General features: G+C 37.9%; 1 protein-coding gene across 4 annotated transcripts in view; it reads right to left on the reverse strand.

Annotated features, from left to right (window-relative positions):
* Positions 1-1,444: 1,444 nt before the first annotated feature.
* Positions 1,445-25,928, reverse strand: part of cadps2 (Ca++-dependent secretion activator 2) — a 116,507-nt gene continuing 92,023 nt past the window's right edge. The window contains exons 15-30 of one of the 4 annotated variants that reach the window (XM_046859093.1): positions 24,884-24,947; positions 24,339-24,462; positions 24,111-24,214; positions 23,401-23,409; positions 19,981-20,137; positions 15,506-15,647; positions 15,087-15,206; positions 13,029-13,184; positions 12,696-12,843; positions 11,822-11,836; positions 9,929-10,003; positions 9,489-9,572; positions 9,338-9,370; positions 5,797-5,904; positions 2,480-2,584; positions 1,445-2,353 (exon numbers count right to left, since the gene is read on the reverse strand). In XM_046859093.1, coding sequence (XP_046715049.1) covers positions 2,183-2,353; positions 2,480-2,584; positions 5,797-5,904; positions 9,338-9,370; positions 9,489-9,572; positions 9,929-10,003; positions 11,822-11,836; positions 12,696-12,843; positions 13,029-13,184; positions 15,087-15,206; positions 15,506-15,647; positions 19,981-20,137; positions 23,401-23,409; positions 24,111-24,214; positions 24,339-24,462; positions 24,884-24,947 — 1,615 coding nt within the window. In that variant the 3' untranslated portion in view covers positions 1,445-2,182. The remainder of the gene's footprint in view (positions 2,354-2,479; positions 2,585-5,796; positions 5,905-9,337; positions 9,371-9,488; positions 9,573-9,928; positions 10,004-11,821; positions 11,837-12,695; positions 12,844-13,028; positions 13,185-15,086; positions 15,207-15,505; positions 15,648-19,980; positions 20,138-23,400; positions 23,410-24,110; positions 24,215-24,338; positions 24,463-24,883; positions 24,948-25,928) is intronic. The other 3 variants (XM_046859094.1, XM_046859095.1, XM_046859096.1) reach the window with 3 other exon arrangements.

Consider the following 25,928-nt stretch of genomic DNA (forward strand, 5'->3'; position numbering starts at 1 on the left):
TTTTTTTTCCAGTATAAAAAGAAATGGTGAAATGGTTAGGATGCTTTGCTGGGACGGATATGTAATAATGTTGTAGCACTGGGCCAATAAATGCCACTTGTAAACACTTTAAGCGAACACGTCTCAGTGGAGAAACAGCAGTAAATACTAGCATCAACAAATGCAGTGCGGTTTATAATCCCGCATCCCACGCACTCACCGCTCGCGCGCTTCTTTCAATTACTGCACACTGCAGCCTGAGAGCTTCTGCTGCTGCTGCTGCTGCTGTACATTTGTAGGCTGCGGTGCTTCTCTAAACACACCGATTACTCAACGGCAATACGACAAAGCCGGGTTTTTTCTATTTGCGTTCAGTTTATTTACAGCTCAGCTGCTCTCACTTTAGAAGAGAGAGAAAAACAAAACACGTTTGGCGGAAATATGGAAAGGGTAACGCGAGCAACAGGCTGCTTGGGAATGCCGGCGGTGTCTGTGAGCACGGAATCTACAGCATCCTCATGCTGCTTTAAAGAGGGTTTTATTATGAAGATCATTAGGCCTATATGCTGATGAGCCAACATTTCATACAGTAGAGGACAAGTGACCCGAGGCTTGAGCTTCTTGGCCAGATGGGCGGTAGGCGGAGGGCGCAGGCTGCTCTTTTCTCCAGCCTGAGAGGAATTGCGAAGAGCTTCCAGAGACATGGAGGCACACAGGGACACACAGCACAATTCTACACCACTACTTCATGCGCACTCGGTTTAGTCATGCAGCCTGGATATGGAGCCTCTCTCATTTATCAGATGCTCTTACAGCCATTCCCAAACAACCCGTTTTATTACACTATGATCCACAGAATAACTATTAGAATCATTAGAATCAAATAACATTTAATTACGTGTAAAAAAAAAGGATTTTCTTTATTATAGGCTCAAAAGATTTATATACAATAACTGTTCATCTGAATAGTCAGCGATCTTCCATGCTTGCAATATCAATTTGTTAGGAATAAGACATTTTGTCTGTCTATATACCATTTTTTAATTATTATTTTATTCAACACATTTCGTAAAAACATGGCTTATTACAACCCTACTATATTCCTTCTCTATTTTGCTATTTCTTCCTTTGTTTGCCTTCTGAGCTTGTGTTTGCCAAACTCATGTAGAGCTGGGAAAACTACATATTTATTAACTTTGTTCCCCTAACAAAGACTTAATGGTCTTCAGGACAAGTGGTGGTGGAGTAGATAAATCTTAGTTACCTCACTGTGAATTCTGATAACCCTTGATTAATTTCCACATAAAATGTATAACTTGTTTTGTTTCCTCAAATTTGAAGCCAGCATTTTAATAACGATTTAAATGTAGAAGATTTTCCATGATGCTTTTCCTTGTTCTGTATTAAAAAGGACAACAGTAATGAGGGTGTGTTGAAATTAGTCTCAAATAAATGACACCTGATATTAACATTAAAAACACTTTTAATGATAACATTTCAAACACACCTGTTCAAACTCAGGTGCACAAAATACAATAGAAATGTCTCTCTTTCTCTCACACGCACACACACACACACACACACACACGCACAAGTTCCCCTTACAATTAGGTGACATACAGTATTTACTCTCAAGTAAAACATAACCAGGCAACATCATCATACAGGACGTAGGCAGTTAACACAACTCATTGTTAATTCTATAGAAGAAGTGAAGTTCATAACAAAGAACACTGGACGCTAGCATGTTATTTCTGTTCCAGACATTTGAACTGCATGTGCAATCTTCATACCACAGTGTACAGCACAGATAAGCACTTCCTTACATGTGGTCCTATTTATACCAAAGATAAGATCCATAGACAAATCAGTTTTGATTGTTTTATGCATTTGTTCAGGTTTTTACATGTAGTCATCAGCAGCAGCACCTCTAGTGTTCACAGTCATAGCCAGCTTTGTTGGACATCGATTAACCAAATCACTGAATATTAAATGAAATATAACAAACATACAGACATGTGAGCCATCAGCAGGTGGACAGGGAACTATATTGTACAAGCACACAGTAACAACAGTATAGTTATGCTTGGACAGAGGTTCTGTAACAGACAGGAATAGTTTTAGCTTGCTTCCTTTTGTGAAGTGTTTTATATAACCATCGAACATGATCCAGGGTGATGAATCTGAGGGTGATGAAATGAAGTTAACCCTCTTCTTCATCACTGTCTCTCATGCTGATGCCCTGCAGTCCGTCTCCCGCAGACACCGCGGCCGTGGCCTCCTCTATAGTGAGCCGATTGTAGATTGTCTCGTAGTTCTTGTTGTTCAAGGTGCTGTCTAGGACACCCTGCAGCCTGAAGTCACGGTAGGACTTCTGCAAAACAAACACAAAAGCCTCTAAAAGATACTCTTCAAGGTTGTTTTGCTCAAAACGTATTTTTTTTTCTTTCAGTGATGTTTTGTAACAAAAGTCTGAAGAAAATGTTGGCACTTGTATTACCTTGACTATCCTGATGAGGGTTTTGAGCTGATAGACGTGGAGCTGCAGATCCAGTCTGTCCGTTAACCAAACACACACTGCCTTTATGGATGTGTTGTACCATTGCTGTAAATATAAATACAAAAGAAAAACAGAACCTCGACTAAATGTTTGAGAAGAGTAGGGCGGATCGTCTCCGTTAATAAAGTGAAAGAGTGGCTTATTATATAATTGTCTCAAATTATACCATGAGATCAAGCTATTATTTTTATTATTATTATTACAAAAGCAACACATTTGTCTTCTGAAACTCATATCGGCAGCAAACACATCTCAGTGGCCACACACACACTTTTTAAATGTAAACCCTTGATCATTGGGTGGAATAAATGTAAGGTGACACTTGTGTCCTCTCCTCTCAACTACACCAGCTAATTGTGCTGCTCAGATGCGAGCCCTGCATTTACTGGTTAATAGCAAAGGTCTGCATGATTGTATGCACTGTGTTGCTGCAAAATGATTGGCTAATTGGATAACTGCATGAATGAGCAGATTTTATATTTAAACATAAATCAGAACACATAAAAAAAAAAAAAAACCAACATAATTTAATTTCTCAAAAAAAATGTAAGTACTGTGTAATCTGTGAAAAACAAATTATATATCAAACTAATGCTGCAAACAATTTTCCCAGTCTCAGTTAACATTAAACTTAAGTACAATCCAGTCACCAAATATTTCAATATGTACACAGCAATATGTACGTTTTCATTTAATAATTAGAAATCACTAGGACAATTTCAATACTCTTGACTATAGTTGAGGAGGATATTTATATGATTCAATTAATTACCTTGAAAGAGACACATTTATCATTTTTTTTTAAACAAATCCAGTATCAGGAATATTGTAGTGATGTTCCATATTGTCAATAACAGAAACCCATTTGCTTAATCACCTTTCCTTTCATGTGCACAACAGAAAGTCTGGTGTACATGATATTAAACCCCCCCAGTGACATTCATCTTCAACGTAATCAACAACACCCTGTCCTACAATTAATTGAATGCAGGAAAAATAGAAAACGAGGCTTCCTAATTGAGGCGCTTATCTAGGAGACAGAAACATAGGGACAAGGTGACAAGACACTAATTTGTGCAGGTGAGTGAGAGCAAGCTGCATTTCTCCATATTAATAGCAGTCAGACACGAACACATTACCGGGAACATTTCCTTCCTGCAGCTGTAATCACACACTTAAGAATCCTCTTATTTTTATCATTAAAGAGGCAGTGAAGGGCATATGTGGCACCCGTGACCAAGCGGAAGACTCTGGCCCCTTGCCATGCAGACCTCATCACACTCTTAATAATGCTGATTTGTTGCTGCCTGCAAGGGCATGCACAGCATGATTTCCACAAAGCATCTTGTCTTAGAAAAACACAATGGTCCTAATATCCATATATTTTCCCACATTTCAACATGATTATTCAGTCAAACACAGAGCTCATGTGTGGAATACCAATCATTCCATACTAGTAAAATAAATAAATAAATAAATAAAAGAACACAAAATGAAACCACAACAGAGGTGTGTGGACTGCTTCAGCACCACTCTTTTCTCACAGTCTGTTTGATAAGGAAGGGTCTTTGGTGACACAGCAAGACCCTGCTGTCGGCTTCCTCTCCATGTGCATGACTGGGTGTGTGTGAGGCGCATTAGGGAGCGTGGGGAGAGTGTGTGAAGCACATTAAGTGTTCTGTGTGCCTGTCTCCTCACCGCCGCTCTCCGACCTCAGCAGAGGCCCAACAAATAAACAGGAAAGCCCCAAACACAGCATCTCTCCAATCTTGCCCTGCACACAAAGTTTTCAAACACAATCTACACAGACACTGCTGCCTGTTGTGTGTGTGTGTGTGTGTGTCTATATCCTGTGTTTTCTCTCAACTGTCGATATAAACAACTGTGGGTCTCCCTACTGTTTGAAAACCTGCGGACATATAGTACTGAGGGAGCAAAAATGAAGAAACACACACGTGTGTGCACACACACACACACACACACACAAAACCAGCATAAACAGGTCAACAGCAGTGTGTGTTCTCAGACAGTGGAAATAGTCACAATACACTGATGAGTGCTATTAGTGAGGCCTCATTGCCTTTCCCACTAAAAACTTTCCACACCTCCTTACACCTCTCACTCACTGTTATTCAAAACACAGCATAGACAAAAAAGAGGCCAAGAGCAGGGGCTCAGGAGAGAGAGAGAGAGAGAGAGAGAGAGAGAGAGAGAGAGAGAGAGAGAGAGACAGTCAGACAGACACTGCAAAATACAGTGAGTGCTGTTGACTGATTAATGTGAACTAATAAGTAGCATATTTCCCAAAGTTGCTCTTTCCCAAAGAACGCGCGTTACACCTTACACAAGATCATCAAAGAGCATGCCACATAACGTCTTAACATGTACACAGAATTCAGCCTCAAAACCCCATAATCCACCTTTTAACTGAGTACTTAAAGGCTCACAATCCACCCTATTATCTGAGACGTGTAAAGAGATTCCACTGGAAGGAAATTTAGCCAATGGTGTTCAAATCGAAATCTGCCTCTGTACACCAGAACCGATGTTTCATATTTATTTAATGGATGAATTAACATTAGTGAATTAGCTGAATTAACTTAGTAAATTTATCTAGACATTGTGTCACTTTGATACAATAATGTGTTGAAACATTTTTTTATGAAATTTGTTAGTGAAAACACAGTTTAAAATGTTAACCCTAACATTCCTGAACATTCGGTCCCGCTGCGGATTCGCAGGAGAAAGACATTTTTTTTTAAAAAGAGTTGCGAGTTCTGAAAAGTAAATTATTAGGGGTTGACTGTACTTACGATATTTAGTGGCTAAGAATCAGATGGAGAGAAAATGATTAATCAGTTTCCAATAAATTCTTTAAAACAAAAAAAAAATACTATTTTTAACTGATATTTAGTTTTTAAAATATTCTATATTCTATATTCTTTACGGGTCTTTAATCCAAGATTCAAACTGCACGAATCGAAACATTAAAATATAAATGTCCCCTAAAATAAAAATTCATACTGTATATTTGAGACTCAACTGCCTCGCAGGTCAAATCTTGAATTTTAGCTGTTATTAAAATGAAGGTGTACCATAAGTTAAAAAAATAACTTATGGTAATAAATTGTACCAAGAGTTAAAAAAAAAATTGATGTAGCAACAATGAAAGAGGTAAGTAAATGAAGCTGTATTTCACTCTGCTTTCGCCCACTACTGATACCACTGCATGTACATGTGTCTGCTGAGACACTTACGTCAAAGATTTTCTCTGTGTACATCTCATCATTCACACGGTCTCTGAGGATGTCCTGGTTTTGCCTCACAAATGTAATGTAGGTGTCTGCTAGATCCATGCCAGGTTTCTGAGGGAGAGAGAGACACACATACACACAAACACACAGAAGGAGGGAGGGAGAGAGAGAGAGAGAGAGAGAGAGAGAGAGAGAGAGAGAGAGAGAGAGAGAGAAATCAAGAGGCAAGAGATGATACATGTGAGATTGATTTGACAGAAATGAAACTGCAGTGAAACACAACATTTACTATTTCTGAGTTAAAAATATCAAGCATCTTTGCATGCAGGGATAAATCTGTTGCTTTCTCTACCTATGCCATGTTTACAGCCGCTCACTGTTGGTTTAGTGTTTGGTGTGTTTAAGTTTAAGGCCCTTGAGTCATACAGTAAATTTGATGTACAATAAAATTCATTACAATGCTTTTTATTTGAGCAGGTGGAAAACAATAACGGTCTAATATGCCTCTAAACTGCCTACGCACTGTCAATGCAATCTTCTCAGTTTACCTGTGTAACACTTAAATAAAAAAAAAAAACATAGCTATTCACACTGGGATTGCAAGTGGAGGAAAATGCTCTAATACTACTGTAATTGCTTTGACACCTTTCACACCCATTTCTCAGGGGCTGACAACCTGCGGGCAGAGCACGGCTCCTTATCACGCTATGCTTCCTTCGTCTCCTCCTACGCCATGGTAGAGGACACAGGAACGCTATACTACAGCAGGGTGGAAATTCCCTTCCGGCTCTTTAAGGGGAAAATGGTGAAATAAGTAGACACAAAATATCTGATGGACACTCCGCTTCTCAGGTTACTGATGGCTCAGATATGTGACAGCTGCTGTGTTCGCTGCAGCAGAGCAGTGTGACATTAACAGCTTACCGTGCCACAGATTTGTCTGAAATGTTGAGCGCACGTTACGCACACTTCCGACTTAACTCAAGTGTCAGTCAATCAGGCAAAACGACTACATTTTTACATGAAGTCACTATAAACTTTAACCAGCCTGTCTTAATACAGGACTGACTATAAAACAATAAGATGTCCTGTATGCTGTGCACATTTTAATATAAACACACAGACACACATATGTGCTGCTTTAGGGTGCCGGTGAAAAAGGCATAATACAGCGATGCAGGTTTATATCAATTTCATCTGATCTGAAAATTGCTGAATTACTATAATAATATTGAATTTGAAGGCATTCAAATACTAATAAGACTAATAGAATTTAAATATTAGCATTAATTACACATACCATATTGTGTGCATTGTACAGGTCGTGACATGCATGTATGGATGAATGTGTGTATAATTCTAGCAGACAGCAAAGCCAAATTCCTAATGGCATCCCATTCACTATATATTCACTACATAGGGTACAACATGCAGGATTTATCTAATGCTCAAACCTAGATTTAGTATTCACCAGTTGAATGTGGGGTCTTAAACAATGAGCATGTTTTTTTGGCTTTCAAACAGTAAATATTAGGAGCATTATAAGGTGCATTATGTAGGATTAATGGATAAGAAGGTGGGTTTGATGTTGGCATTTGTTTCCTTTAAGCCCCAGTCCCACCCATGTTAACAAAGCTCCACTCCCAGGATCTACAGGGGACCATAGAGTAAAGTGTCTATAAAACAACTAACAGGAGACCCAACCAAACACAAACAAGCACAAACAGATTTTTTTTTCACCTATTGCACTGTTAAACAGTGATCAAGTCATTAACGTTGATTAGCAGTCCTAGTGTGTTTGTGTGTCTGTGTGTCACCTCATGCATCCCAGTGAGCCACATGGTAAGCTTAACCTGGAAGCCCCCTAACCCTTTTCTAAAAGTACGACAAAGTAATCCAACACACACACACACATATAAAGCATACACACGAGTACACACATCCTGTCAGCAAACCCTCTTGGCCAGCATTTGCACAGACTCACAAACAGCCCACGGTGAGAGGACGTAGGAGCATTTGAGCCACAGCAGGGAGAACAATGCAAAAGCAGCTTGGAATGGGCAGGGGTGTGGGGCAGCTGGGGCGTGTGTGACTGAATCAATGCAGAGGTGTGGGATGGTGTGATTAAGGCCAGGTTAATGACCGGTTAAGGCGAGGGGATAAGCGACGGGAATGGGAAACAGACGAGAAAAAGGAGGAGAGAAAAAAATAGAAGGTAATTACACAGAGTGGCTGCTCTGGCTTCCTGCCATTGCCTCATTCACTGCCCAGGTGCAGGTGTATAAATGCGTGTGAGAGTGAGGTTCTATATGTTTGTGTGTGTGTATTAGAAAACAGCCAGACAGACAGACAAACATAGCAAGAAAGAGAAAGAGAGAGAGACAGAGAGAGAGAGAAACATGAAGTATGTGTGAACTGTTTGTATGGGATGTATGAGAATCTACAAGTAAGTTTGAGCTAAATAGTTTTAAGGTGTCGTGTGTATGTGAGAGCGTAAGCTTTTAATCAAAGCATGTGTTTGGGAGGGTGTGAATGTCTGACTCAGTGTGTTTAGCTGAGCTACCAGCAGGGCTTGCCTTGCCAGAATACCACAGCGCTTGAATGGCAGTCTTCACAAAAGAGCAGGAGAACTTAAAATTTCATGACAAGGGCCCAGAAATGTTCAGTGGCAAAGGCCAACCTGCAGCCTGGCTCTCTGGCTCCCTCTCTCTCTTTCCACACGGCTGTGAAATGGGCTTCCAAGGTTCTGAGTTGCTGCTACACAAAAGCACAATGTGGACGTTGCATTCTCATTTGACAGATATGAGGGGGTATGCTGCAGGCTTCAGCATGCCAGGAACACATGTTTATCAGGCCAAAAGGTTTAGTTGATCAATGGAGAACGACAACAACATTGCTGCCTTGTTTTATGTCGCAATGTATGGTATTTTAAAAGCTTTCTAATGACTAAAGCACTGATAAAAAAACATATCTTGTCTTGCGATTAAAAATAACTCTGAATACTGCATTCTGTAATAGGACAAGCACTAATATCTTAAAAATGAAATCCTGATTTGATTTGCTTGCCTGTTTGTTGTCTCCCTGCCACCTCTCTGAACACAGTTCTCTCGACGCTTGTTGTGAAACCCGCTGTCGACAACTTTCTGGATTGCGAAACAAATCCAAGCCAAATGGGTTACCAATTAGCGTTAGTTAGCCAGCTCTCGGATGCACCCTGGCACTACAATAGATCATTGCAAAATTCTGCAACATTTAGTACTGCCATTTGAATAAATAGGAAATATTTTTTGTTTGATGGCAAGAGATTCTGAAACAGCACTTGGTACTTGCCCGTTGGTTTTCTTACTGAGAGAGGGCATGCCAGAAGGATAGGCTGAAACACTCGGCAAAGTTGGATACCACATCCTACATGAGATTACAAAACTGGCATACGCACAAATCACTGCATGTGCTAAATAAAATACTTTGTACACAGTCACATAGCAGGCACCAAAGCTTCATGCAGACAGTGAGCACTGAGAGCTCTAAGCTGAGTAACACTTACTGGGACGTCCACATACTTGGCTGCTGCTTTTACCTTTAAAAGAGGGTATGCATAAGTTATACAGACTTTTTGCTTTATATCTTCAAATGTACCAGTTCAGTTATTGGCACTCAAATAGAAGAGGAAAAAAAAAAAAAAAAACAACACTTACAGTAAAAGAAAGGATTGAAGAAAAAAATGTTCCTTCATCATATCGTGAAAGCTTGGACAATACACCGTCCAAAACAGCAGCGAACTACAAGTGCAGGAAAAATAGGGGAATTTAATACAAGATGAGACAATAAAAAAAAAAAAAAACACATTAAAGATACACACATGCCACATAATGACAATCTTCAGCAGCCGGCGAGAATGCGATAAATAAGAAACTGAGTAATAGCAACTTCAGATGAAAATACCATTTCTGATATTGAGCTGCTTGCTTCCTCAGTGAGAGGCTTCAGGGAGAAAAAAAAAAACTAAAACTCGATCATTCATAGACCTTCTTATAATCATTCAGTCTAAATGGAAAATGCTCGGAGGCATTCACCAGCACCTGTGAAGGCCAGCAGAAGAGCTAGCAAAAGCCAACCTTAAGGAAGTGAGTAGTACCTTTGAAACCAGGCAGGAGATCATTTCTTTAAAGGCCTCATCGATCTGCACATCAATTTTAGAATGGTACTGTTGCTGTGGAGATGGGCACATAATACATGGCTTGTTAATATAAGGTGATGGATTACAGCACAGATATAAATAGGGTTACAACAAAAATTGAAAGCAGAACTAATAAATAGACTAAATAATAAAAAAAAAATAATCATCACATCACGCACAAAGAATGAGTCATGCCTTTTGTTATTATTTTTGACCCAAAAAAACACTGAGTAAGGATTTTCTGCCAAAATGCATTGTAATTCGTTTGTATATAATCCTTAGGTTACAATACGCATATCCTAACATTAATTAAAAGCATCCGCAAATGTAATTTCACCTCACAGCAAATGAACAAACAACATAATCACATAGACGTATAAACTGTGGAGAAGAAGAATCTTCCCATGTAACAGGGCTGAGTTAAGCAGCTAATAGGTGCTATTATGCCACTGAATGGAATTCCTTTCCTCGTTTAGGCCAAAGAAATTCGAGCAATACTTTTTTTTTTTTAAAGCAGACACAGTCAGCGCAACTTTCTGTTTCTCTAAAATTATCATCTACCTGCATTTACCAAAGGCTCAATCTGACTTCATTTAATCTTGCATGATTAATTCGGGTAAACTAAAAAATTGTTTTGTCTCAAAAATAAAAAAATAAAATAAAAATAAAATAAATAAATAAAAAAAAATGCGTTGCTGAAACCGATAAGAAAGATAAGGAACGACTTTAAGGTAGTGCAAACGAGAGAGAGAGAGAGAGAGAGAGAGTGTGAGTGAGTGAGTGAGTCTGAGTGTGTGTGTGTGTGTGTGTGTGTGTGTGTGTGTGTGAGAAAGGGAGAGAGGTTCCATTCGGCTCCACTGAATAGATGCCTTTGCTGCATGCAAGGCAAGCGGGAGTTCATCCCTGCCAACAATGCCCTTTCACAGCACATCTAAAGAACACCCAAATTAAAAATTTCAATCAATAAAGAGCGTAGATCAGTGACAAATTGAGGGTGCTGAGAGGTCACCATTGGCAGCTCTAATTTTCTTTTCACTATTTTCCACTACATGAAATGGCAATTTTTCCATAAACGGAATTATGGGCAAATCTTAAGGACTTTTTACCTCAATTAACACTTCCATGTTTGCTTTTTATATAACAGTGGGGGCCAAATTGCAAGGGCTCGTTTTGCATTAGAGGGGATTAAATTGTGGGGTCTTTGCTGTGTGTGAAAACCAAAAGAACAATAATTTCTTTTGAAAACATTTATCCGGGAGCGATCCACTAAGAGGCACTTCAGGGAGAAAGCAGTTTCTAAAGAGTAACCTTGCATTCTGAAACGCGGCAACCCCTTTCAATGGAAGCGTGAACGGGCAAAGATATACGGTAGTAAAATTATTATCTACATATTATAAACACACATGGCATACACATGAACTTGGAGGAAATTCTGCACGTTTGCACGCAACTTCAGCTGAATGTTTTCAGAGTCCAAATGACAAAAGTAAGAAACAGAAAACTGTCTGTAAGAAATGCTCTTTTTTTAGATTCCAGAGATTCTCCTAGTTTATTCGAAAACTTGCAGCGTTTTAAAACAGATTGATTCATTTAAATTTCTATATTCACTGTAGTACCGTACTGTTGTACTGTTGTAACAGTGATTTAAAATATTTCGAGGACATCTGTGAAGTCACAGTGCAAAGTATTAATGATGGAGAATAACAGGGAAGTGAAATGGACACCGAACAAATAAATTACAATAAAAGCTGAACTGAGAAATGATCATGAAATAAAATCTATGATCTAAACACACGTTCTCTCAGAATTTAAGACAATATTTTTTTAAACACAAATGCTTGAATGACTCACCCACTGCTGGTCCATCTTAGATTCATGCAATGAGCAGGGCCCATAAAAAGTAAAAACAAAAACATGATTGTAAAATAGACACAGAAGATCTGATATAAATAAAAAATATAACCTACAAAAATATGGAATACAACAAGGATGACCGAGTCAATGATCTGAAATCATAAATAAAAATCTGTTTCAGTCCAAAAATCTATTATGCTAGAGTAAGTGACATACAATGGCTGGTTGATTAGTGGGGGTGATGTTTCACAAAAAAAAATGTTTTACAAAAGACTGGTTGTTGATAATTTGAATGTTTATTTAAGGTCTTTTGTCAGCACTATTGTCTCTTACATCTTGAGATTAGGTTTTGGACTTCACTTTATCTTATTTAAAATATTTTAAAAAATTAGAACTCTAAAAGACCAATTTTACCTAAATAAAAGCAAAAGAAACATGTATACCCAGATGGGTCTTCTTTCTGAGGTTCTCTGGACATACCTTCAAGAAATATTATTGAGACCAATGCCATACTTAACCACTGCTGAGACTAAAAGACACTGCACATGCACTAATGACCTTGAGCAAGTCAGTTCTGTGTTGTGATCAACCCAGTGCTTTATTTCATTTTTTTTTTCTTACATGGTTAAATGGGGGGAAAAAAAATCCCAAAATCATGGGTTATACAAAAAGACATAAAGGCAGACTAAAATGTCCTTTCAAAAAAAACTACAAAACTAACTGGAGCACTTTTTTGTCTGGCATTTTCTATGAAAATGTTTATAATAAAAGCATTGGTAAATTCTCTTTACTGTACACTCTATTGTGCATTTTCTTCATATGTGAGCTGAATGTATAAACATGATATGGACTTAATATGGTTGAGGTTTACCTCTTGTCCTTGGTCGAGAATACACAGCTTATAGTACTGTTTCTTAGCATCCATAAGAATGTTGAACATGGTACAGATGGACAAAGGCACCCTGAAGTCAGTAGATTTACTTGACTTCTGCATCTTAATATCAAACGCTGCTTTGGTCCTGTGTTTGAAAGAGGTACAGCTTCAAATTATCCCTTATACTTAAGTATGTAAACAAACAAAAAACCAAACAAACAAACATTAATCTAGAGAGATGTTATATTCATATTTTTTTATACAATATAATGCAGTGGTGAACTTTCTTTTATAAATCTTAGATAGAATTGTTTCAATATGAGCCTTGACCTTTTGACACAGGCCTCCATCATGTCACTAGCCATAAGCTTCAGCCTTTGCTCCAGATGTCTGGCGAACTCAGGCTCTGGCCAGTGTAGGTCCATTACAAACATCTGGAGCGCGTCCAGCTTCCAGAACAGGTCCTCTGATGTTGCTGAGCCGTTTCTGCCAAACATAAAGCACAGAATAATATCAGCATTTCATCTGATGTACTTGGCTTTTCATATTTTCATTCATGCGTAATTATAATGCGTCTAAATGTTCAAGCACCAAGTTTTTAAACCTGTTACCTCCAGATGATAATATCAGCTTTTCAAGTAATGTCTTTCAAGTGCTTAAAGTGTTCATCAATATTTTGAATAGAATTGGTTTATAGACTGTAGGTTTGTCTAAGCTAATTTTAGCAGCAGGTACCTTTAGACAGAACATGGTAACTTAGCAACTAATTCAAAAGAAGGCTAGAGTTAGATCATACAGAATGGCATTTATGTGACACGCTTGAATTCATGCTTCTTTATTTGGGGTATCTATACTGTTAATTCTCTTTGTATTGTCATCATCACTACTCTATTCATGGTAACAAAAATTACATTTCTCTAATAAAATAACGTAGTCATTTTATATGAGTCAAACACAGGAAAATAAAAACAACAACAACAACAAACAAAAAGCTTTATCTATAAAGCTCATAGCTGTTGGAAAATGCTTCTGGGTTTCCAGAGGCTCAAGACAGTCTCAGCAAGGCAGACAGATGGACTGACACCACTGTGTCAACCACAGTTAACACGACAACACACCGAGAGGCTGACACAAGCAGCATTCAAGTGTACAGCGTAAAACGCTCAGCAGTAAGGAAAAAAAGGGCACTCACTCCTCTCGCTGTTAAAAGACTGTTACCTTCACAAGTGGCAGTCCTGGAAAATAGTTTGGCAAAGTCCACAGTGCAATTAAAAAGGATGAGCATGAGTTCCCACTCGATTAATTAGCGGTGGTACAGTGTGTGAGGGCTCCCTCGGGGGCCTGCACCGCCCCCTCAAGCCTGCGCGAGCGGGGGAAGAGGCAGCATGAACAAATGGACGAGCTTCTCGCCAGGAGCGGCACTCCTATGGGGGAACACGGCATTCTGACTGACTCTAACAACCAGCTAACCACAGAGTCCCTTTGGACACACACCCACAGGACTACTCCCACTATAGACACTGTTTCAGGCCTGAAACCTGGTGTGCATTTGCAGTCCAGCCTGCTTACAATGAACATGATCTACATATTTATTTATTTTTTGTTCCTTTTGTTTAGATAGAAATTGTTCCATAATAAAAATAACATCACTGTCACCATGTTGATTAAGGCCTAGTGATCACTGGTGGATAATATTAGACTATTATATAATATTTGGATTATGTTTAAACTAAATTATTTGCATGCTTCTGAAAGCTATTGCCTAGCCTAACCATTTGAGCTCAAAGATCAAGAAAAGAGATTCATAGATGACTTAAGTCTTAAGTTCTCCAATCAACAAATTCCACGGCAATGAATTTTACGAGACGAGCATACCACACAGTGGCAAAATCTTAAAAGGAAAACACTGGTCCTTTTCAATTTCTTTCTAAAACCGTGTTGGTGAAAGACATAGAGAAAGTGAGAATTGATGCCTTGATGAAAGTTTTAAATTTCGATTATCGTTCAGTATCTGGCAAACAGCTTGAAAGCAGGAAATTTGAAAGCCAGTCTAAGTAAAACTTAATGAACCTAAAAGGGAAACCTAAAAATGTCAAACACTCATACTCTATTACTCTATGTTTTAAAGCCTAACAAATCTGGGTCATCTAAACTGCAAGATCACAAAAGCATATTTCAAAGCAAACTATCTAAAGTCCAGGCTAAGCAAATCCAGGCTGGTGTGCTCAGACGCTCGACCACACAGTGTACGTGTGTTTTTGGGTGATTCTAAAGGTTGGGCACCCAATTAAAAAAAAAAAAAAGTAAAAAAAAATGCTTTCTTTAGGGCTATAATAAGCACCGGCATGGCCATTAAATATGGATGGTGCCCAGCTGGCCCATACACACGTGTTATCACATAGTGGTCCAATCCAGGAGGGGGTGGAGAAGCTGGGCATCTGAGGAAGATTGAGGGGCAGGTTGGGAACTTTAGGCAAAGGCACACTTGGCAGATTGTTGGTTATAGTCCTGCCAGAGATTGAAAAGGAAAAACAGACAGAAGAAACAGAAGAGTAAAAACAAAAAAGAAATGACAGACACAATGAATGAAGCACTGCAGAGTTTGAAAAAGAGTTTTACTTTGATGCAAATATGAAAGACAGAAAAGCTAAGAGTGCTTTAGTGCTAAAGTGTTTAGGTATCAAAGAGAAAAAAGATAGAGAAAGCGTATAAAGATAAAAATACTGCAAATGCATAAAACCATGCTTTACGAGAAAAAACATTTTAGAAATCTTTATAAAAGTTGTGATTAAGGCTATTACTCTTACTTGACAGACTGCCAGGTCTCTTGCTCAAAGCCATGATGGACAGACTGGGCAATGGATGACTCCATCAGATCAATATAGCGAACTACCAGAGGTATGTAGAGCTCCTGCAGATGCTTGTGGAATGTTCCATTGCACAAGTGAGCTAGAACAGGGGAAAAAAAGATTCAAATATTTGGAAAGCTTCAAAACTGTAGTAAACACATAACACTCTCTTTCCGAAAGTCTCAAATACAATTTTGGCATTAATTCAAGGCCGAAACCTGACAGCTATTCATAAGTAGCAAACAAAATCCACTGAGAGACCACATTAAATTTATATTGGTTAGAAATGACTCCAAGAAAAAAAAAAAAACATTCTCCAGTTTTTCCAATATAAAGTAAAAGAAAATACATTTGTTGTTGGACATGATATTTTGTGGTGCGTGGGATAGAAGAAGCAGACGAGTAAAGGTGGCACATTCCCACAAATTCCTGTGGGAATTCATCCTAGAGAGAAAAAGAAAGAGAAAGAGAGAGAGAGAGAGAGAGGTGTCTCATTGGGCATCATTAGTTATAATTCCCTCTCACTCTGTTCCTTCGTCATTAACACTAGCCTTTTTACTCTCGTGGGTGTGCGAGCACGTTTCACAACCATTTAACATCTTGAGAAGATGATGAAACTCGTGTGCATTTAGTGGCAGCAGAATGAAAGAGCCTTCATGGCCAAGAGCTTGATATTTTATAAGCTTAATCATAAGGGAATAAATGACTAGCATATCTAGTCTGACTAGCAATGACTAGCATGTCTGTCTGTCCGTCCGTCCGTCCGTCCATCCATATACACACACACACACACACACACACACACACACACACACACACACACACACACACACACACACACACACACACACACTTAATTCAATCCATTTTAATATTATTTAAGTACTTTATTTATTTATCTACTGACAAGTAAAGTGGATCTGAGCACTTTGACAAGTGCCAAAATTGAGATGGCTAAACAACTGGGTCAGAGCATCACTACAACGGGACACCTTGTAGTGATGCTCTGACCCAGTTGTTTAGCCATCTCAATTTTGTCTTTTAAATCATGAGGAAAGTCGAGTGCATGCATGTGGTTTACCTGACAAAGAGATGGCACCGGGATGCACTATAAGAAGAAGGCAAACCAGCAGAGGCAATTTAACGCTCTGGAAAATGTTCTGCTGGGGAAACTTTAAGTCCTGGCATACTTTGATGCATACCACCTACGAGGAGGTATCAAATAGTTTTAACAAAAAAAATGCTTTATTTCTTTACACACACTTTACACACTATCACCTGCAAAATAATGCCCTTGTACAGCAATACAGTGCCGTTTTGACAAAATTGGATCTACACGATGGTGTCAAAACCGCAACCCTTTGAGCTGGATCTTCATCTTCGGCAAGAGGGCAAAGTCTGTAAGAGCCAAATCTGGCAAATAGGGTCAGTGCAGAAGTGAGATCACGTGGATCTTTCTCCGACAATCACTATGCACAAGTTGCCGAATGGTTTTGTCATTTTCGGGGGTTGAGCTTGGAAGATCAGGATGTTCTTCCTCTCTTGAAGCGGATTTGCCCAGTTTCATCCAGAATTTCATGTTTGCTACATGATGAAATCGCAGACGTGATAACACGCGGTTAGAATAGCACCAGTTAGCACCATTAGTCTCGAAACATTTTGATACCACCTCGTACCTTGGTAACCTTCGTCAGTTTTGTTGATGAAAGTGAACAACTTCATGGAAATGCTTTTACCAAATAGCACTGGTCTATTTTAGCAGCATAATGTGCCTTGCCACACTGCACAAAATGTCCAAAAATGTTTTTTGAGATTACAAAGTCTACAAGGTGTTGACGTCACCTCCAAATTCCAATATGGTTTGAATTCTTTAATTATTATGGTTAGTCTATGTACTACTTTGCACATTCTATTAGCCATGTTTGAGATAACCTAGGCGCATGATCCCATGAGAAAGAGCATAAAAGTAAGTGGCCAAGTTCTTTCTTGCTTCGCCTGCCAGATATTATATCACTAGGTAAAGGAATCGAACATTATGCAGTGTTGTTAGTTTGGTTTGCGGTGCTCTATTTGTGAGCAGCAGATTAATAAATGCTGCTGTCAAATGTAATCAGAAATGAGCATTTAAATGTTGCTTTTCCAAAGTTTTCTTCCCAGGGGAGAATCAACTAGCGGTAATTGTGCCGCCCCTCCCCCACTCCGTTTGCCAAATTACTCCTACGCCCTTGCTAATAACCAAAACAATTATTTCCTCTTTTCTGCACAACTTGCAAGGTTTTCTCATTATATTTCAGTCTGTATGAAAAGGAGCGTTGTGACAAATTAAACGACTGAATATGGAGCAATTAATTGTAATTAGTGAAGAAAACAATGTGATTATACTTCAGCCTCAAACATGTGTGCTCCAAAAAAAACCCAAATACCTGTAAAAATTATTTTCTTGATTGTGTCTTTAGTTTACTCCAAATATGATTATAAACAGTGTATCTTATTATTTTACTGTAGCTCTACATTTGAATCTATATGATCTATATGACCAAAAGTACTGGGACACCTGATTTTCCAGCTGTATTTGGTTCTTTCCCAGACTGTTACCACAAAGTTGGATGCATATAATTGTCTTTAGATGTGGTATAATTTGATTTAACCTACACTTGTCCTAGGAGACCCAAACCTGTTCTAGCATGACAATGCTCCTGTGCATAAAGCCAGTTTCATGAAGATATGGTGCACATGGTTTTGAGAGTAAGATCTTGAATGACCTGCTATAGAGCTTTGACCTCAACCTATATGAACATCTTTGGGATGAATTATAACACTGACTGCACTCCAGGCCTCCAACATCAATACCTGATTAATGCTCTTGTGGCTTATTATAACAGCAAACAGGGACTATACATGGAAATGAGATGTTCAAAAAGCATCTTATGGTTAGGTGTCCACAAACTTTTGTCCATATAGTGTACAGGAGAAGCTTAATTTGACATGACTTTATTTACTGTTTAATAGCTTAAAGCTGCATCTCATCAAACAACTGCCTCTGGAACTGCACAGTAAACAGCTGAATATGTCTTTTTTTTCTCTAATCATTAAAAATGTTTAGCTAAATGGAATCTGACAGCATATTTAATATCAGAGTTAAGAAGCCCTGCAGTACCTTAAACAATGTAAAGGGATAAACAAAAAAAGAGAAGAAAAATCAAACAACTGTCTTGAAAATGTGTTTGTTTTCTGTAGCATTCTAAATTTCCTTTAATAAAACTGAAACAGCAATGTTCCAGCATGACACTGCTCCTGTAAACAAGGTGAGCTCCAGACACATATGGTTTGCCAATTTTGGCATGGAAAACACAAGTGGCCCTAGCTTTGACCAAAACCCTATTGAACACCCTGGAAATAAAATAAAACTGTGCACTAGGCCTCACTTGACATTGGCACCTGACCTCACTAAAGCTTTTATGGCTGAATGAGCACAAATCCCTAGAGCCACTCTCCAAAATATAGTGCAAAGCCTTCCCAGATGAGTGGAGGCTCTTATAGCAGCATATGGTTACTATATCTGTGGTATATCTATTGTTTTGAATGACAGTGATAGTCAATTGTCCACATACTTTTGGCCAGACAATGACTCTGGAAGGCAAATTGAGCAGTGACAGATGAAATCATGCACAAAATAACATTGAACCTAGTAAAATTGTTAAAACTAATCTTTTTATCGGGGGACGGATAATGTTAGGATAGATTGGATATTTATCAAAAAATTAGGGGAAAAATTGATTTCCAGATTATATCGTATAGACTCAAGAATATGAATTACAATTTAATTTAAGAAATAATGAAAAATAATTTAAAGAAATTATATATTCTATAATTTTACTACAAGAAAGTAATGGAAATATCTAATCTAGAAGGTAAAGGTAGCTATTTACAGTTACAATTTTGGACATCGTAAAAGAAAAAGCTGAAACAAACAAACAAAGAAAATGAATCAAAACCGAAACCAAAAAAAAAAAAAAAAAAAAAAAAAAAAGGAATCGACATTTGATTAATCACTTTAAAACTCCACAAGGATAGTTAAAGCTACTGAGCAGTAATATCAAAGCAACTTAAAAATACTGTGTCAAAGAGACATTGAATGATAAATTGAAAATAAAACATGTATAAAGCTCACAAAGATATTTAATGTATGGACAGGGAAAAGACACCGTTAGTGTCTTTTTGGGCAATATTTAGATTATGTTTACAAATCCGGTGTCAGCTTTATGAATAATTTTGAGACAGTTCCAAAATAAAAAAAATATAAAAAATGTTATTTGAAGTCCGCTTTTACAGTAGGGTGTCAGCTGTTGAGCAAAATGCAAAAACAAAAACTAATGAAAAAAACTCCTTTGAACAAAAAGGAAGAAAAAGAAAGTCAAATTAAACTCACTTACGATCAGTACGTAAGAAATTGTTGAGCAGCTGAAAAAGAGGGAAGCTGTCCCATGAGTCCTGTGGCTGCACTGCCAGAGCTGCATCCATGTCTACTGTGTAGAGAGACAAGAACGTCTCAGCATGCTCTGCCATTGCCTCAGGCCACCAGGAGAAAGCCTATGGTGGATGCAAACACACACACACACACACACACACACACACACACACACACACACACACACACACACACACACACACATATATATATATATATATATATATATATAGAGGGCAAGAGAAAGAGATGAATTATGGGCATTATGGTGGCACTTTTACTATTAGAAAAAAATGTGAAAGGTTTTTTGAGGAACCCTTTTGTTTCTTATGAGTGTATCTGCATAAAACAAACATCAGATCATTAAAACAGAGTGAGAGTTTTTTTTTTTTTTTTTAGGAATAAATAAGTCAGTCAGGCTTTCCCACTTTTACCATGTTTTTTAGAAGGCTTGAGTAATTTTGGCTGTAGGTATGAGGTTTAGTTTGATCAATTAAAATAAATTCTCCTTTAATAAGTCCCAGCACATCGCTCCATTTACAATTCCTTTGATGACATGTAATTCCTCAGTATCTTTTACAAAAAAGCAACACCACATTATCATACTGCCACCACTATTTCTCTGTGGTCATGGTGTTCATGGTATCAAACATGCAAATCTGCTTTCTTCAAAAATTCATCAGATGATATATTGCCAAACAGTTCTAGTTTCATTTAGTCTTTTCCCCCTAAATTGTTCTGATTTATCTACAAGCGTCTGTGCAAATTTTAGATGCACAACTGTGCGCTTCTTTTTCAGTAAATGAGTGTTATGAGGAACAAAGACAGAAGCTAGAAACACAACACACACAAAAGAATAAATGACAAATTCACATGCAACGTGTGCAACAATTATTTTCAAGGTCCAAATGAATTCCGCAGAAAAGAAATTCACAAAACAAAGAAAACTGATTTTACCAACCACAAGCTCAGAAGATGACAAACAGGACAATACACGACCTTGAAAGGAAAGAATACAGAGGCTCAACGAGTGAGGTAAACACAGTGGGAGAAACAGTATCCATATCATCACTGAGCAGCCATCAGGAAAACACAACTGAGCCCTCACTGTGCTGGGCATCATCCAAGAAGCTTCAAATGCCACCCAGTCCCAGAACTGAGCATGATCACTAATCACCTAAATTATTTTGGAACTAGTGTTTTGCCAGTATTACTAACACATGAGCCACAGCCATTTCTTATTGCTGTAGGTTGTTCTTACAAAACAGCATTAACTGTCTCGTAAAGTGAAGGCTCAAATCAGCTTTATACTAATGCAAATTAAACGTCACATTACAGTTTTTGAGCAAAGCTTACTTATCTACCATTAAACAGCTCAATTCCCTTAATAAACATGCTGTAACTGAGATTATATTTAAGTAATATATATTTGTAAATACGTATATATATATATATATATATATATATATATATATATATATATATATATATATATATATATATATATACCTACTTACAAATATATATTACATTGCATTAGTATAAAGCTGATTTGAGCTGATTTGGAAATTACGGTACATTATATATATATATATATATATATATATATATATATATATATATATATGTACCGTAATTTCTGGACTATTAAGCGCACCCAAATATAAGCCGCACCCACTGAATTTTACATAGACTTTTATTTTGAACATAAATTTGAACTGTCTATAAGCCGCAGGTGTCTACATTGAAACTAATGAACTTTACACAGGCTTTAACGAAAGACAGTGTCTGTTACACGGCTTGTATCTAAACAGTGGTCTAACAAGAAAGTCGTTGTTCACCGTCTTCCTCCTTCCTTTCACAATTATTTCTCTCAGGAGTTTATCTTTTGGCATCGTCGTGCGTTTAAAAATCACCATCAGTGAAGCTTTTCTCCCGATGCCGTGCAGCTCAGAACACAGGTAAAGTGTGTTTTTTCATGCCCGGTTGTTTTCAGCGTGATGAATGATTCGCATTTCCTGTAGACAGTCCGAGTGAGCGGCAGGTGAAACGTCAGAGGAACCTCATTCATATTTACGATGTGGTGCGGCCCGATTCAGTGGGAGCGCATCTGAGTTAATATAAAGATTTTCATTGGTTCACCTGAACCCGTTCTGCAATTTCATTGGTCTAATGTTATGGGGCACAGTTTTTTTGGCTTGAAGCTTGTGAAACTGGGAAAAACCCAGGAAAAACCATATATTAGCCACTTTGTTGTTTAAGACGCGGGGTTCAAAGCATGGGGAAAAGTACCGGCTTATAGTCCAGAAAATCCATATATATATTTTTATACTATATATATATATATATATATATATATATATATATATATATATATATATATATATATATATATATATATAATAAAAGTAGTTCAAGATGCAACTGAGAATAATATAGAATTTTTTTTTAGTGGCCTGGATTCAATACTACAGTTTTAAATAATCTCATGCTTTGTGCACAGAAAAATAATATTAAAAAGCAAAAGAATTTTGTTATAGCAAATGCCTTTTCTTTACCTGACCAAAAAGGATCACACTGTCTCCTCTCAGGGAAAGTGAAGACTGGCTATTAGTCTCTTCTATCCTATCTGACAAGGGTTTTGTGTGGCTGTATGTCAGGCATTAAAAATAATTAAAGTCCTTCATGTTCATTCTTATACACATAGATGCTGGTTGTTGCACACTTAATAGAAGAGTTAGAAGGAAGGCCAGTCCGCACCCCACACCCCCTCCTTAACAAGACAGGCAAGAACTCTCTGTCCATAGCTGCAGACCTCAATCAAAAAAGTAATACACGAAAAAAGTCAAATGGGGAAAAAAAAAATTTGATCAGAAGAGTAGAATGCTCCAGGATCTATTGAAAAATGCCTATTGTGTGTGTATATCTTTGTGTTTCTGTAAGTGTGTGTCAGGGTTGTATGGGAGCAAACACTAATTCTAGTGACATTCTGTATCTGGACTTAAAGACACTTATCTTCAGGCTTTCAAGAATCAACTTATTTTTTTGCCACTGTGCCAACCGACTCCATTTACAACTCCTTTTAATGCTCTATATGAAACACCAGCAATTCAAATGTGGTCTTTAGGAGACTTAAAAAATACATCAAAGAGTCTGCCCGACTGAGCAGCTTCAGCTTATATATTTTAAAAACGTGATTTAATTATGTTCAGAACTATGAACTATGTTCAGTTGTGTTGCATAGTCAAACGTTCCTCAAGCAGAACACAAAATGAACAAGACAGATGAACACACACACAGAAAATAGAAACCCCAGCACAAAACAGTGATGTATTGAATTTACATAAATAATCACTATACATCCGCAGCTGAAACGTTCACTTACCTCTCTTCCCTTATGCGTTTACAAAAAAAAGGGAAAAACAAGACAATTAAAAAGATATATAAACATCATCTAAAATGACTTTGAAATTCAACTGTTTGAAAAGGTAATATTCAAAGTTTTCCACAATTTGACTATTTTCAGCTTCACCATATCAATGTTTCCTTAGTAACGGCAAGTGGCATATTCCTCTTATTAGGTGCCAACACTTTAGCATTACCGTCATCTTCACATGTGACAGCTGTTTGTGGCTGGAGCCCTAAAAATAACTCCACACCTTAGGAACAGATGTCTACTGCTACAAACGCATTTAAGCAAATGAAACAGCCTCCGCTAACAAAGCTTTAACACCTATGATTGATCCAAAAAAAAAAAAAAAAAAAAAAAAAACATACACCAGCATGAGTCTATTTTGTAGTTATTTGAGAAACGACAGATAAGGACAGATGTGCTGTGGGCGTTATTTACATCTACCGCTACTGTGAGCTGGTACTAATTGTTCAACGAGTTATTCGCTATTAGCACCCGCTGTTACTTGGAGGGAAAATGGACAGTGAGATGCTAAATGACGACAAGTTGACAATAAAACAATAAATAAAAGATTTGCCATTATGTGCATCTGTTTTCCTTCAGAGTTTTGTCGGTTCAATCTGACGGTCCTGATAAACACCAGCTCTTTTACTTCTGGTTGAATGTGAAACCGTGCGCTCTACCTCAGAATGATGTTCGTCATTCTGCTGAAGCACCTCCATGCACAGTTCCCCCAGTCGCATCATGTCTTCTAGCCTCTTCTCTGGAGGGACCTGAGGGCAGTCGGCTGGAGACAGACACAAAAATAAGTGACGTTAAACGGACATGAGGGTTGAAACCTTTTCTATATTTCTGTACTTTCCAAAGCTTTGTAAGCCTCAGCCAATGATGCAACATGAAGCATTTAAAACCTTCAAACTGGGCGTAGTCAGTCAGCTGGGTGTAGTTCATGAGTGCAGCCTTTTCCAAACATTTCTGCACAATTTTCTTCATCTCCTCAGCAGGAACTGGTATGGTGATGTCTTTCATAAGAACCTTGAAAAAGAGAAGAAAAGGGTATAGAAAAGTGGAATCAGTCCTGGTCAATGCTTAATTGCATCATTGAGTAAAAGAAGCTGATTTTTGGTTAAAAAGTTTCAGCTTTTCATGTTCCAAGTTAATGTTATTGTAAAAGTTTTAAATATATCCCCTGTGGAAGGACAGTTTCATGCAACTCTACAATATAACAGTGCAAACATTCAAGCTCTCTGTATTAAGTATATTTACAACATATTAATTGTTTCCCCTACACAGGTTATCCATCCTCTGTAAAATACTCCCATCCATCCCTATATCATCTCAAACACAGATCCCCAGTCCACCACCATGGTCCTCCTCTAAGTTCATTGTGTACCTGTGGGAAATCTGTTGGATTTACACAGTGCTAGAACATAAACCTGTACATTTAAATGCTTACCCGTTCTAGAAGTGACAGTGTGGCTTTTAAAGCCCCCTCTGGGCGTCCAAATGGAAAACAGTATCTACAAATATTGCAAGAAAAGAGAATAATCACAAAAGCCCATGTGGATATTATAGTGTATCCGTAAAGTATTCAGGGCAGCATGAAAGAAGTGTGTTTGAAATCTTTGCCAACTGATTAAAAATAAAAGCTGAAAAATAAAAGCACATGTACATAAGTATTCACAGCCTTTGCCGAGACCTCTTAAAATTGAGCTCAGGTGCATCGCGTTTCCACTGATCATTTTTGAGATGTTTCTACAACTTGATTGGAGTCCACCTGTGGTAAACTCAGTTAATTGGACATGATTTGGAAAGGCAAACACCTGTCTATAGAAGGTCCCACAGTTAACAGTGCATGTCAGAGCACAAACCAAGCCATGAAGTCCAAGGAATTGTCTGGAGACCTCAGTGAAGTGCTGTGAATACTTTCCGGATGCACTGTAACTTGAAGAGCACGCAATTTTATAGCTTTAAGCACTAAAGAGCTAATAAATAATGGAGAGGTACTAAAATGCTATTTTGCTGAGATTAGGAGAAACTAATTTCCCCTGAAGTGAGGAGGAAAAAAAAAGCAGAACAGGTGTCAGAGCATGAATAGAGAAAACACTGAAAAAAGGCCAGTGGTCCTTATGGACACTGCAGGGGACAGGTGTGAGTGAAAAGCCCTCAGTGAAGAGGCATGTTGTTAGCCTATTTGAGAGTGAACCAAAGGAGGCACACTTAACAAGTGGCTCACAGCTTTAATAAGTTTGGGCTGATGGCTCTCTCTCTGCCCTACATTTGCATAATCCCTGAAGTTGTTTTCTTGTCATTGTCTAGCTATTGTTCTGCCTATTTTGTGTTCCTACTGCCCAACTTCCAGCTTCAGGAGTACAAGCGTCATTATTAATGTTCTCAGCTCTCTACAGAGGTAGCAGTAGAAGGACACATAAGAGTGTATACAAATGGCCGAATAAAATGTCATATTAGTGTAACATACCAATAAAAATATATTTATTTTT

Source organism: Silurus meridionalis, chromosome 10 (assembly GCF_014805685.1).
Source record: "Silurus meridionalis isolate SWU-2019-XX chromosome 10, ASM1480568v1, whole genome shotgun sequence".
Taxonomy (NCBI): domain Eukaryota; kingdom Metazoa; phylum Chordata; class Actinopteri; order Siluriformes; family Siluridae; genus Silurus; species Silurus meridionalis.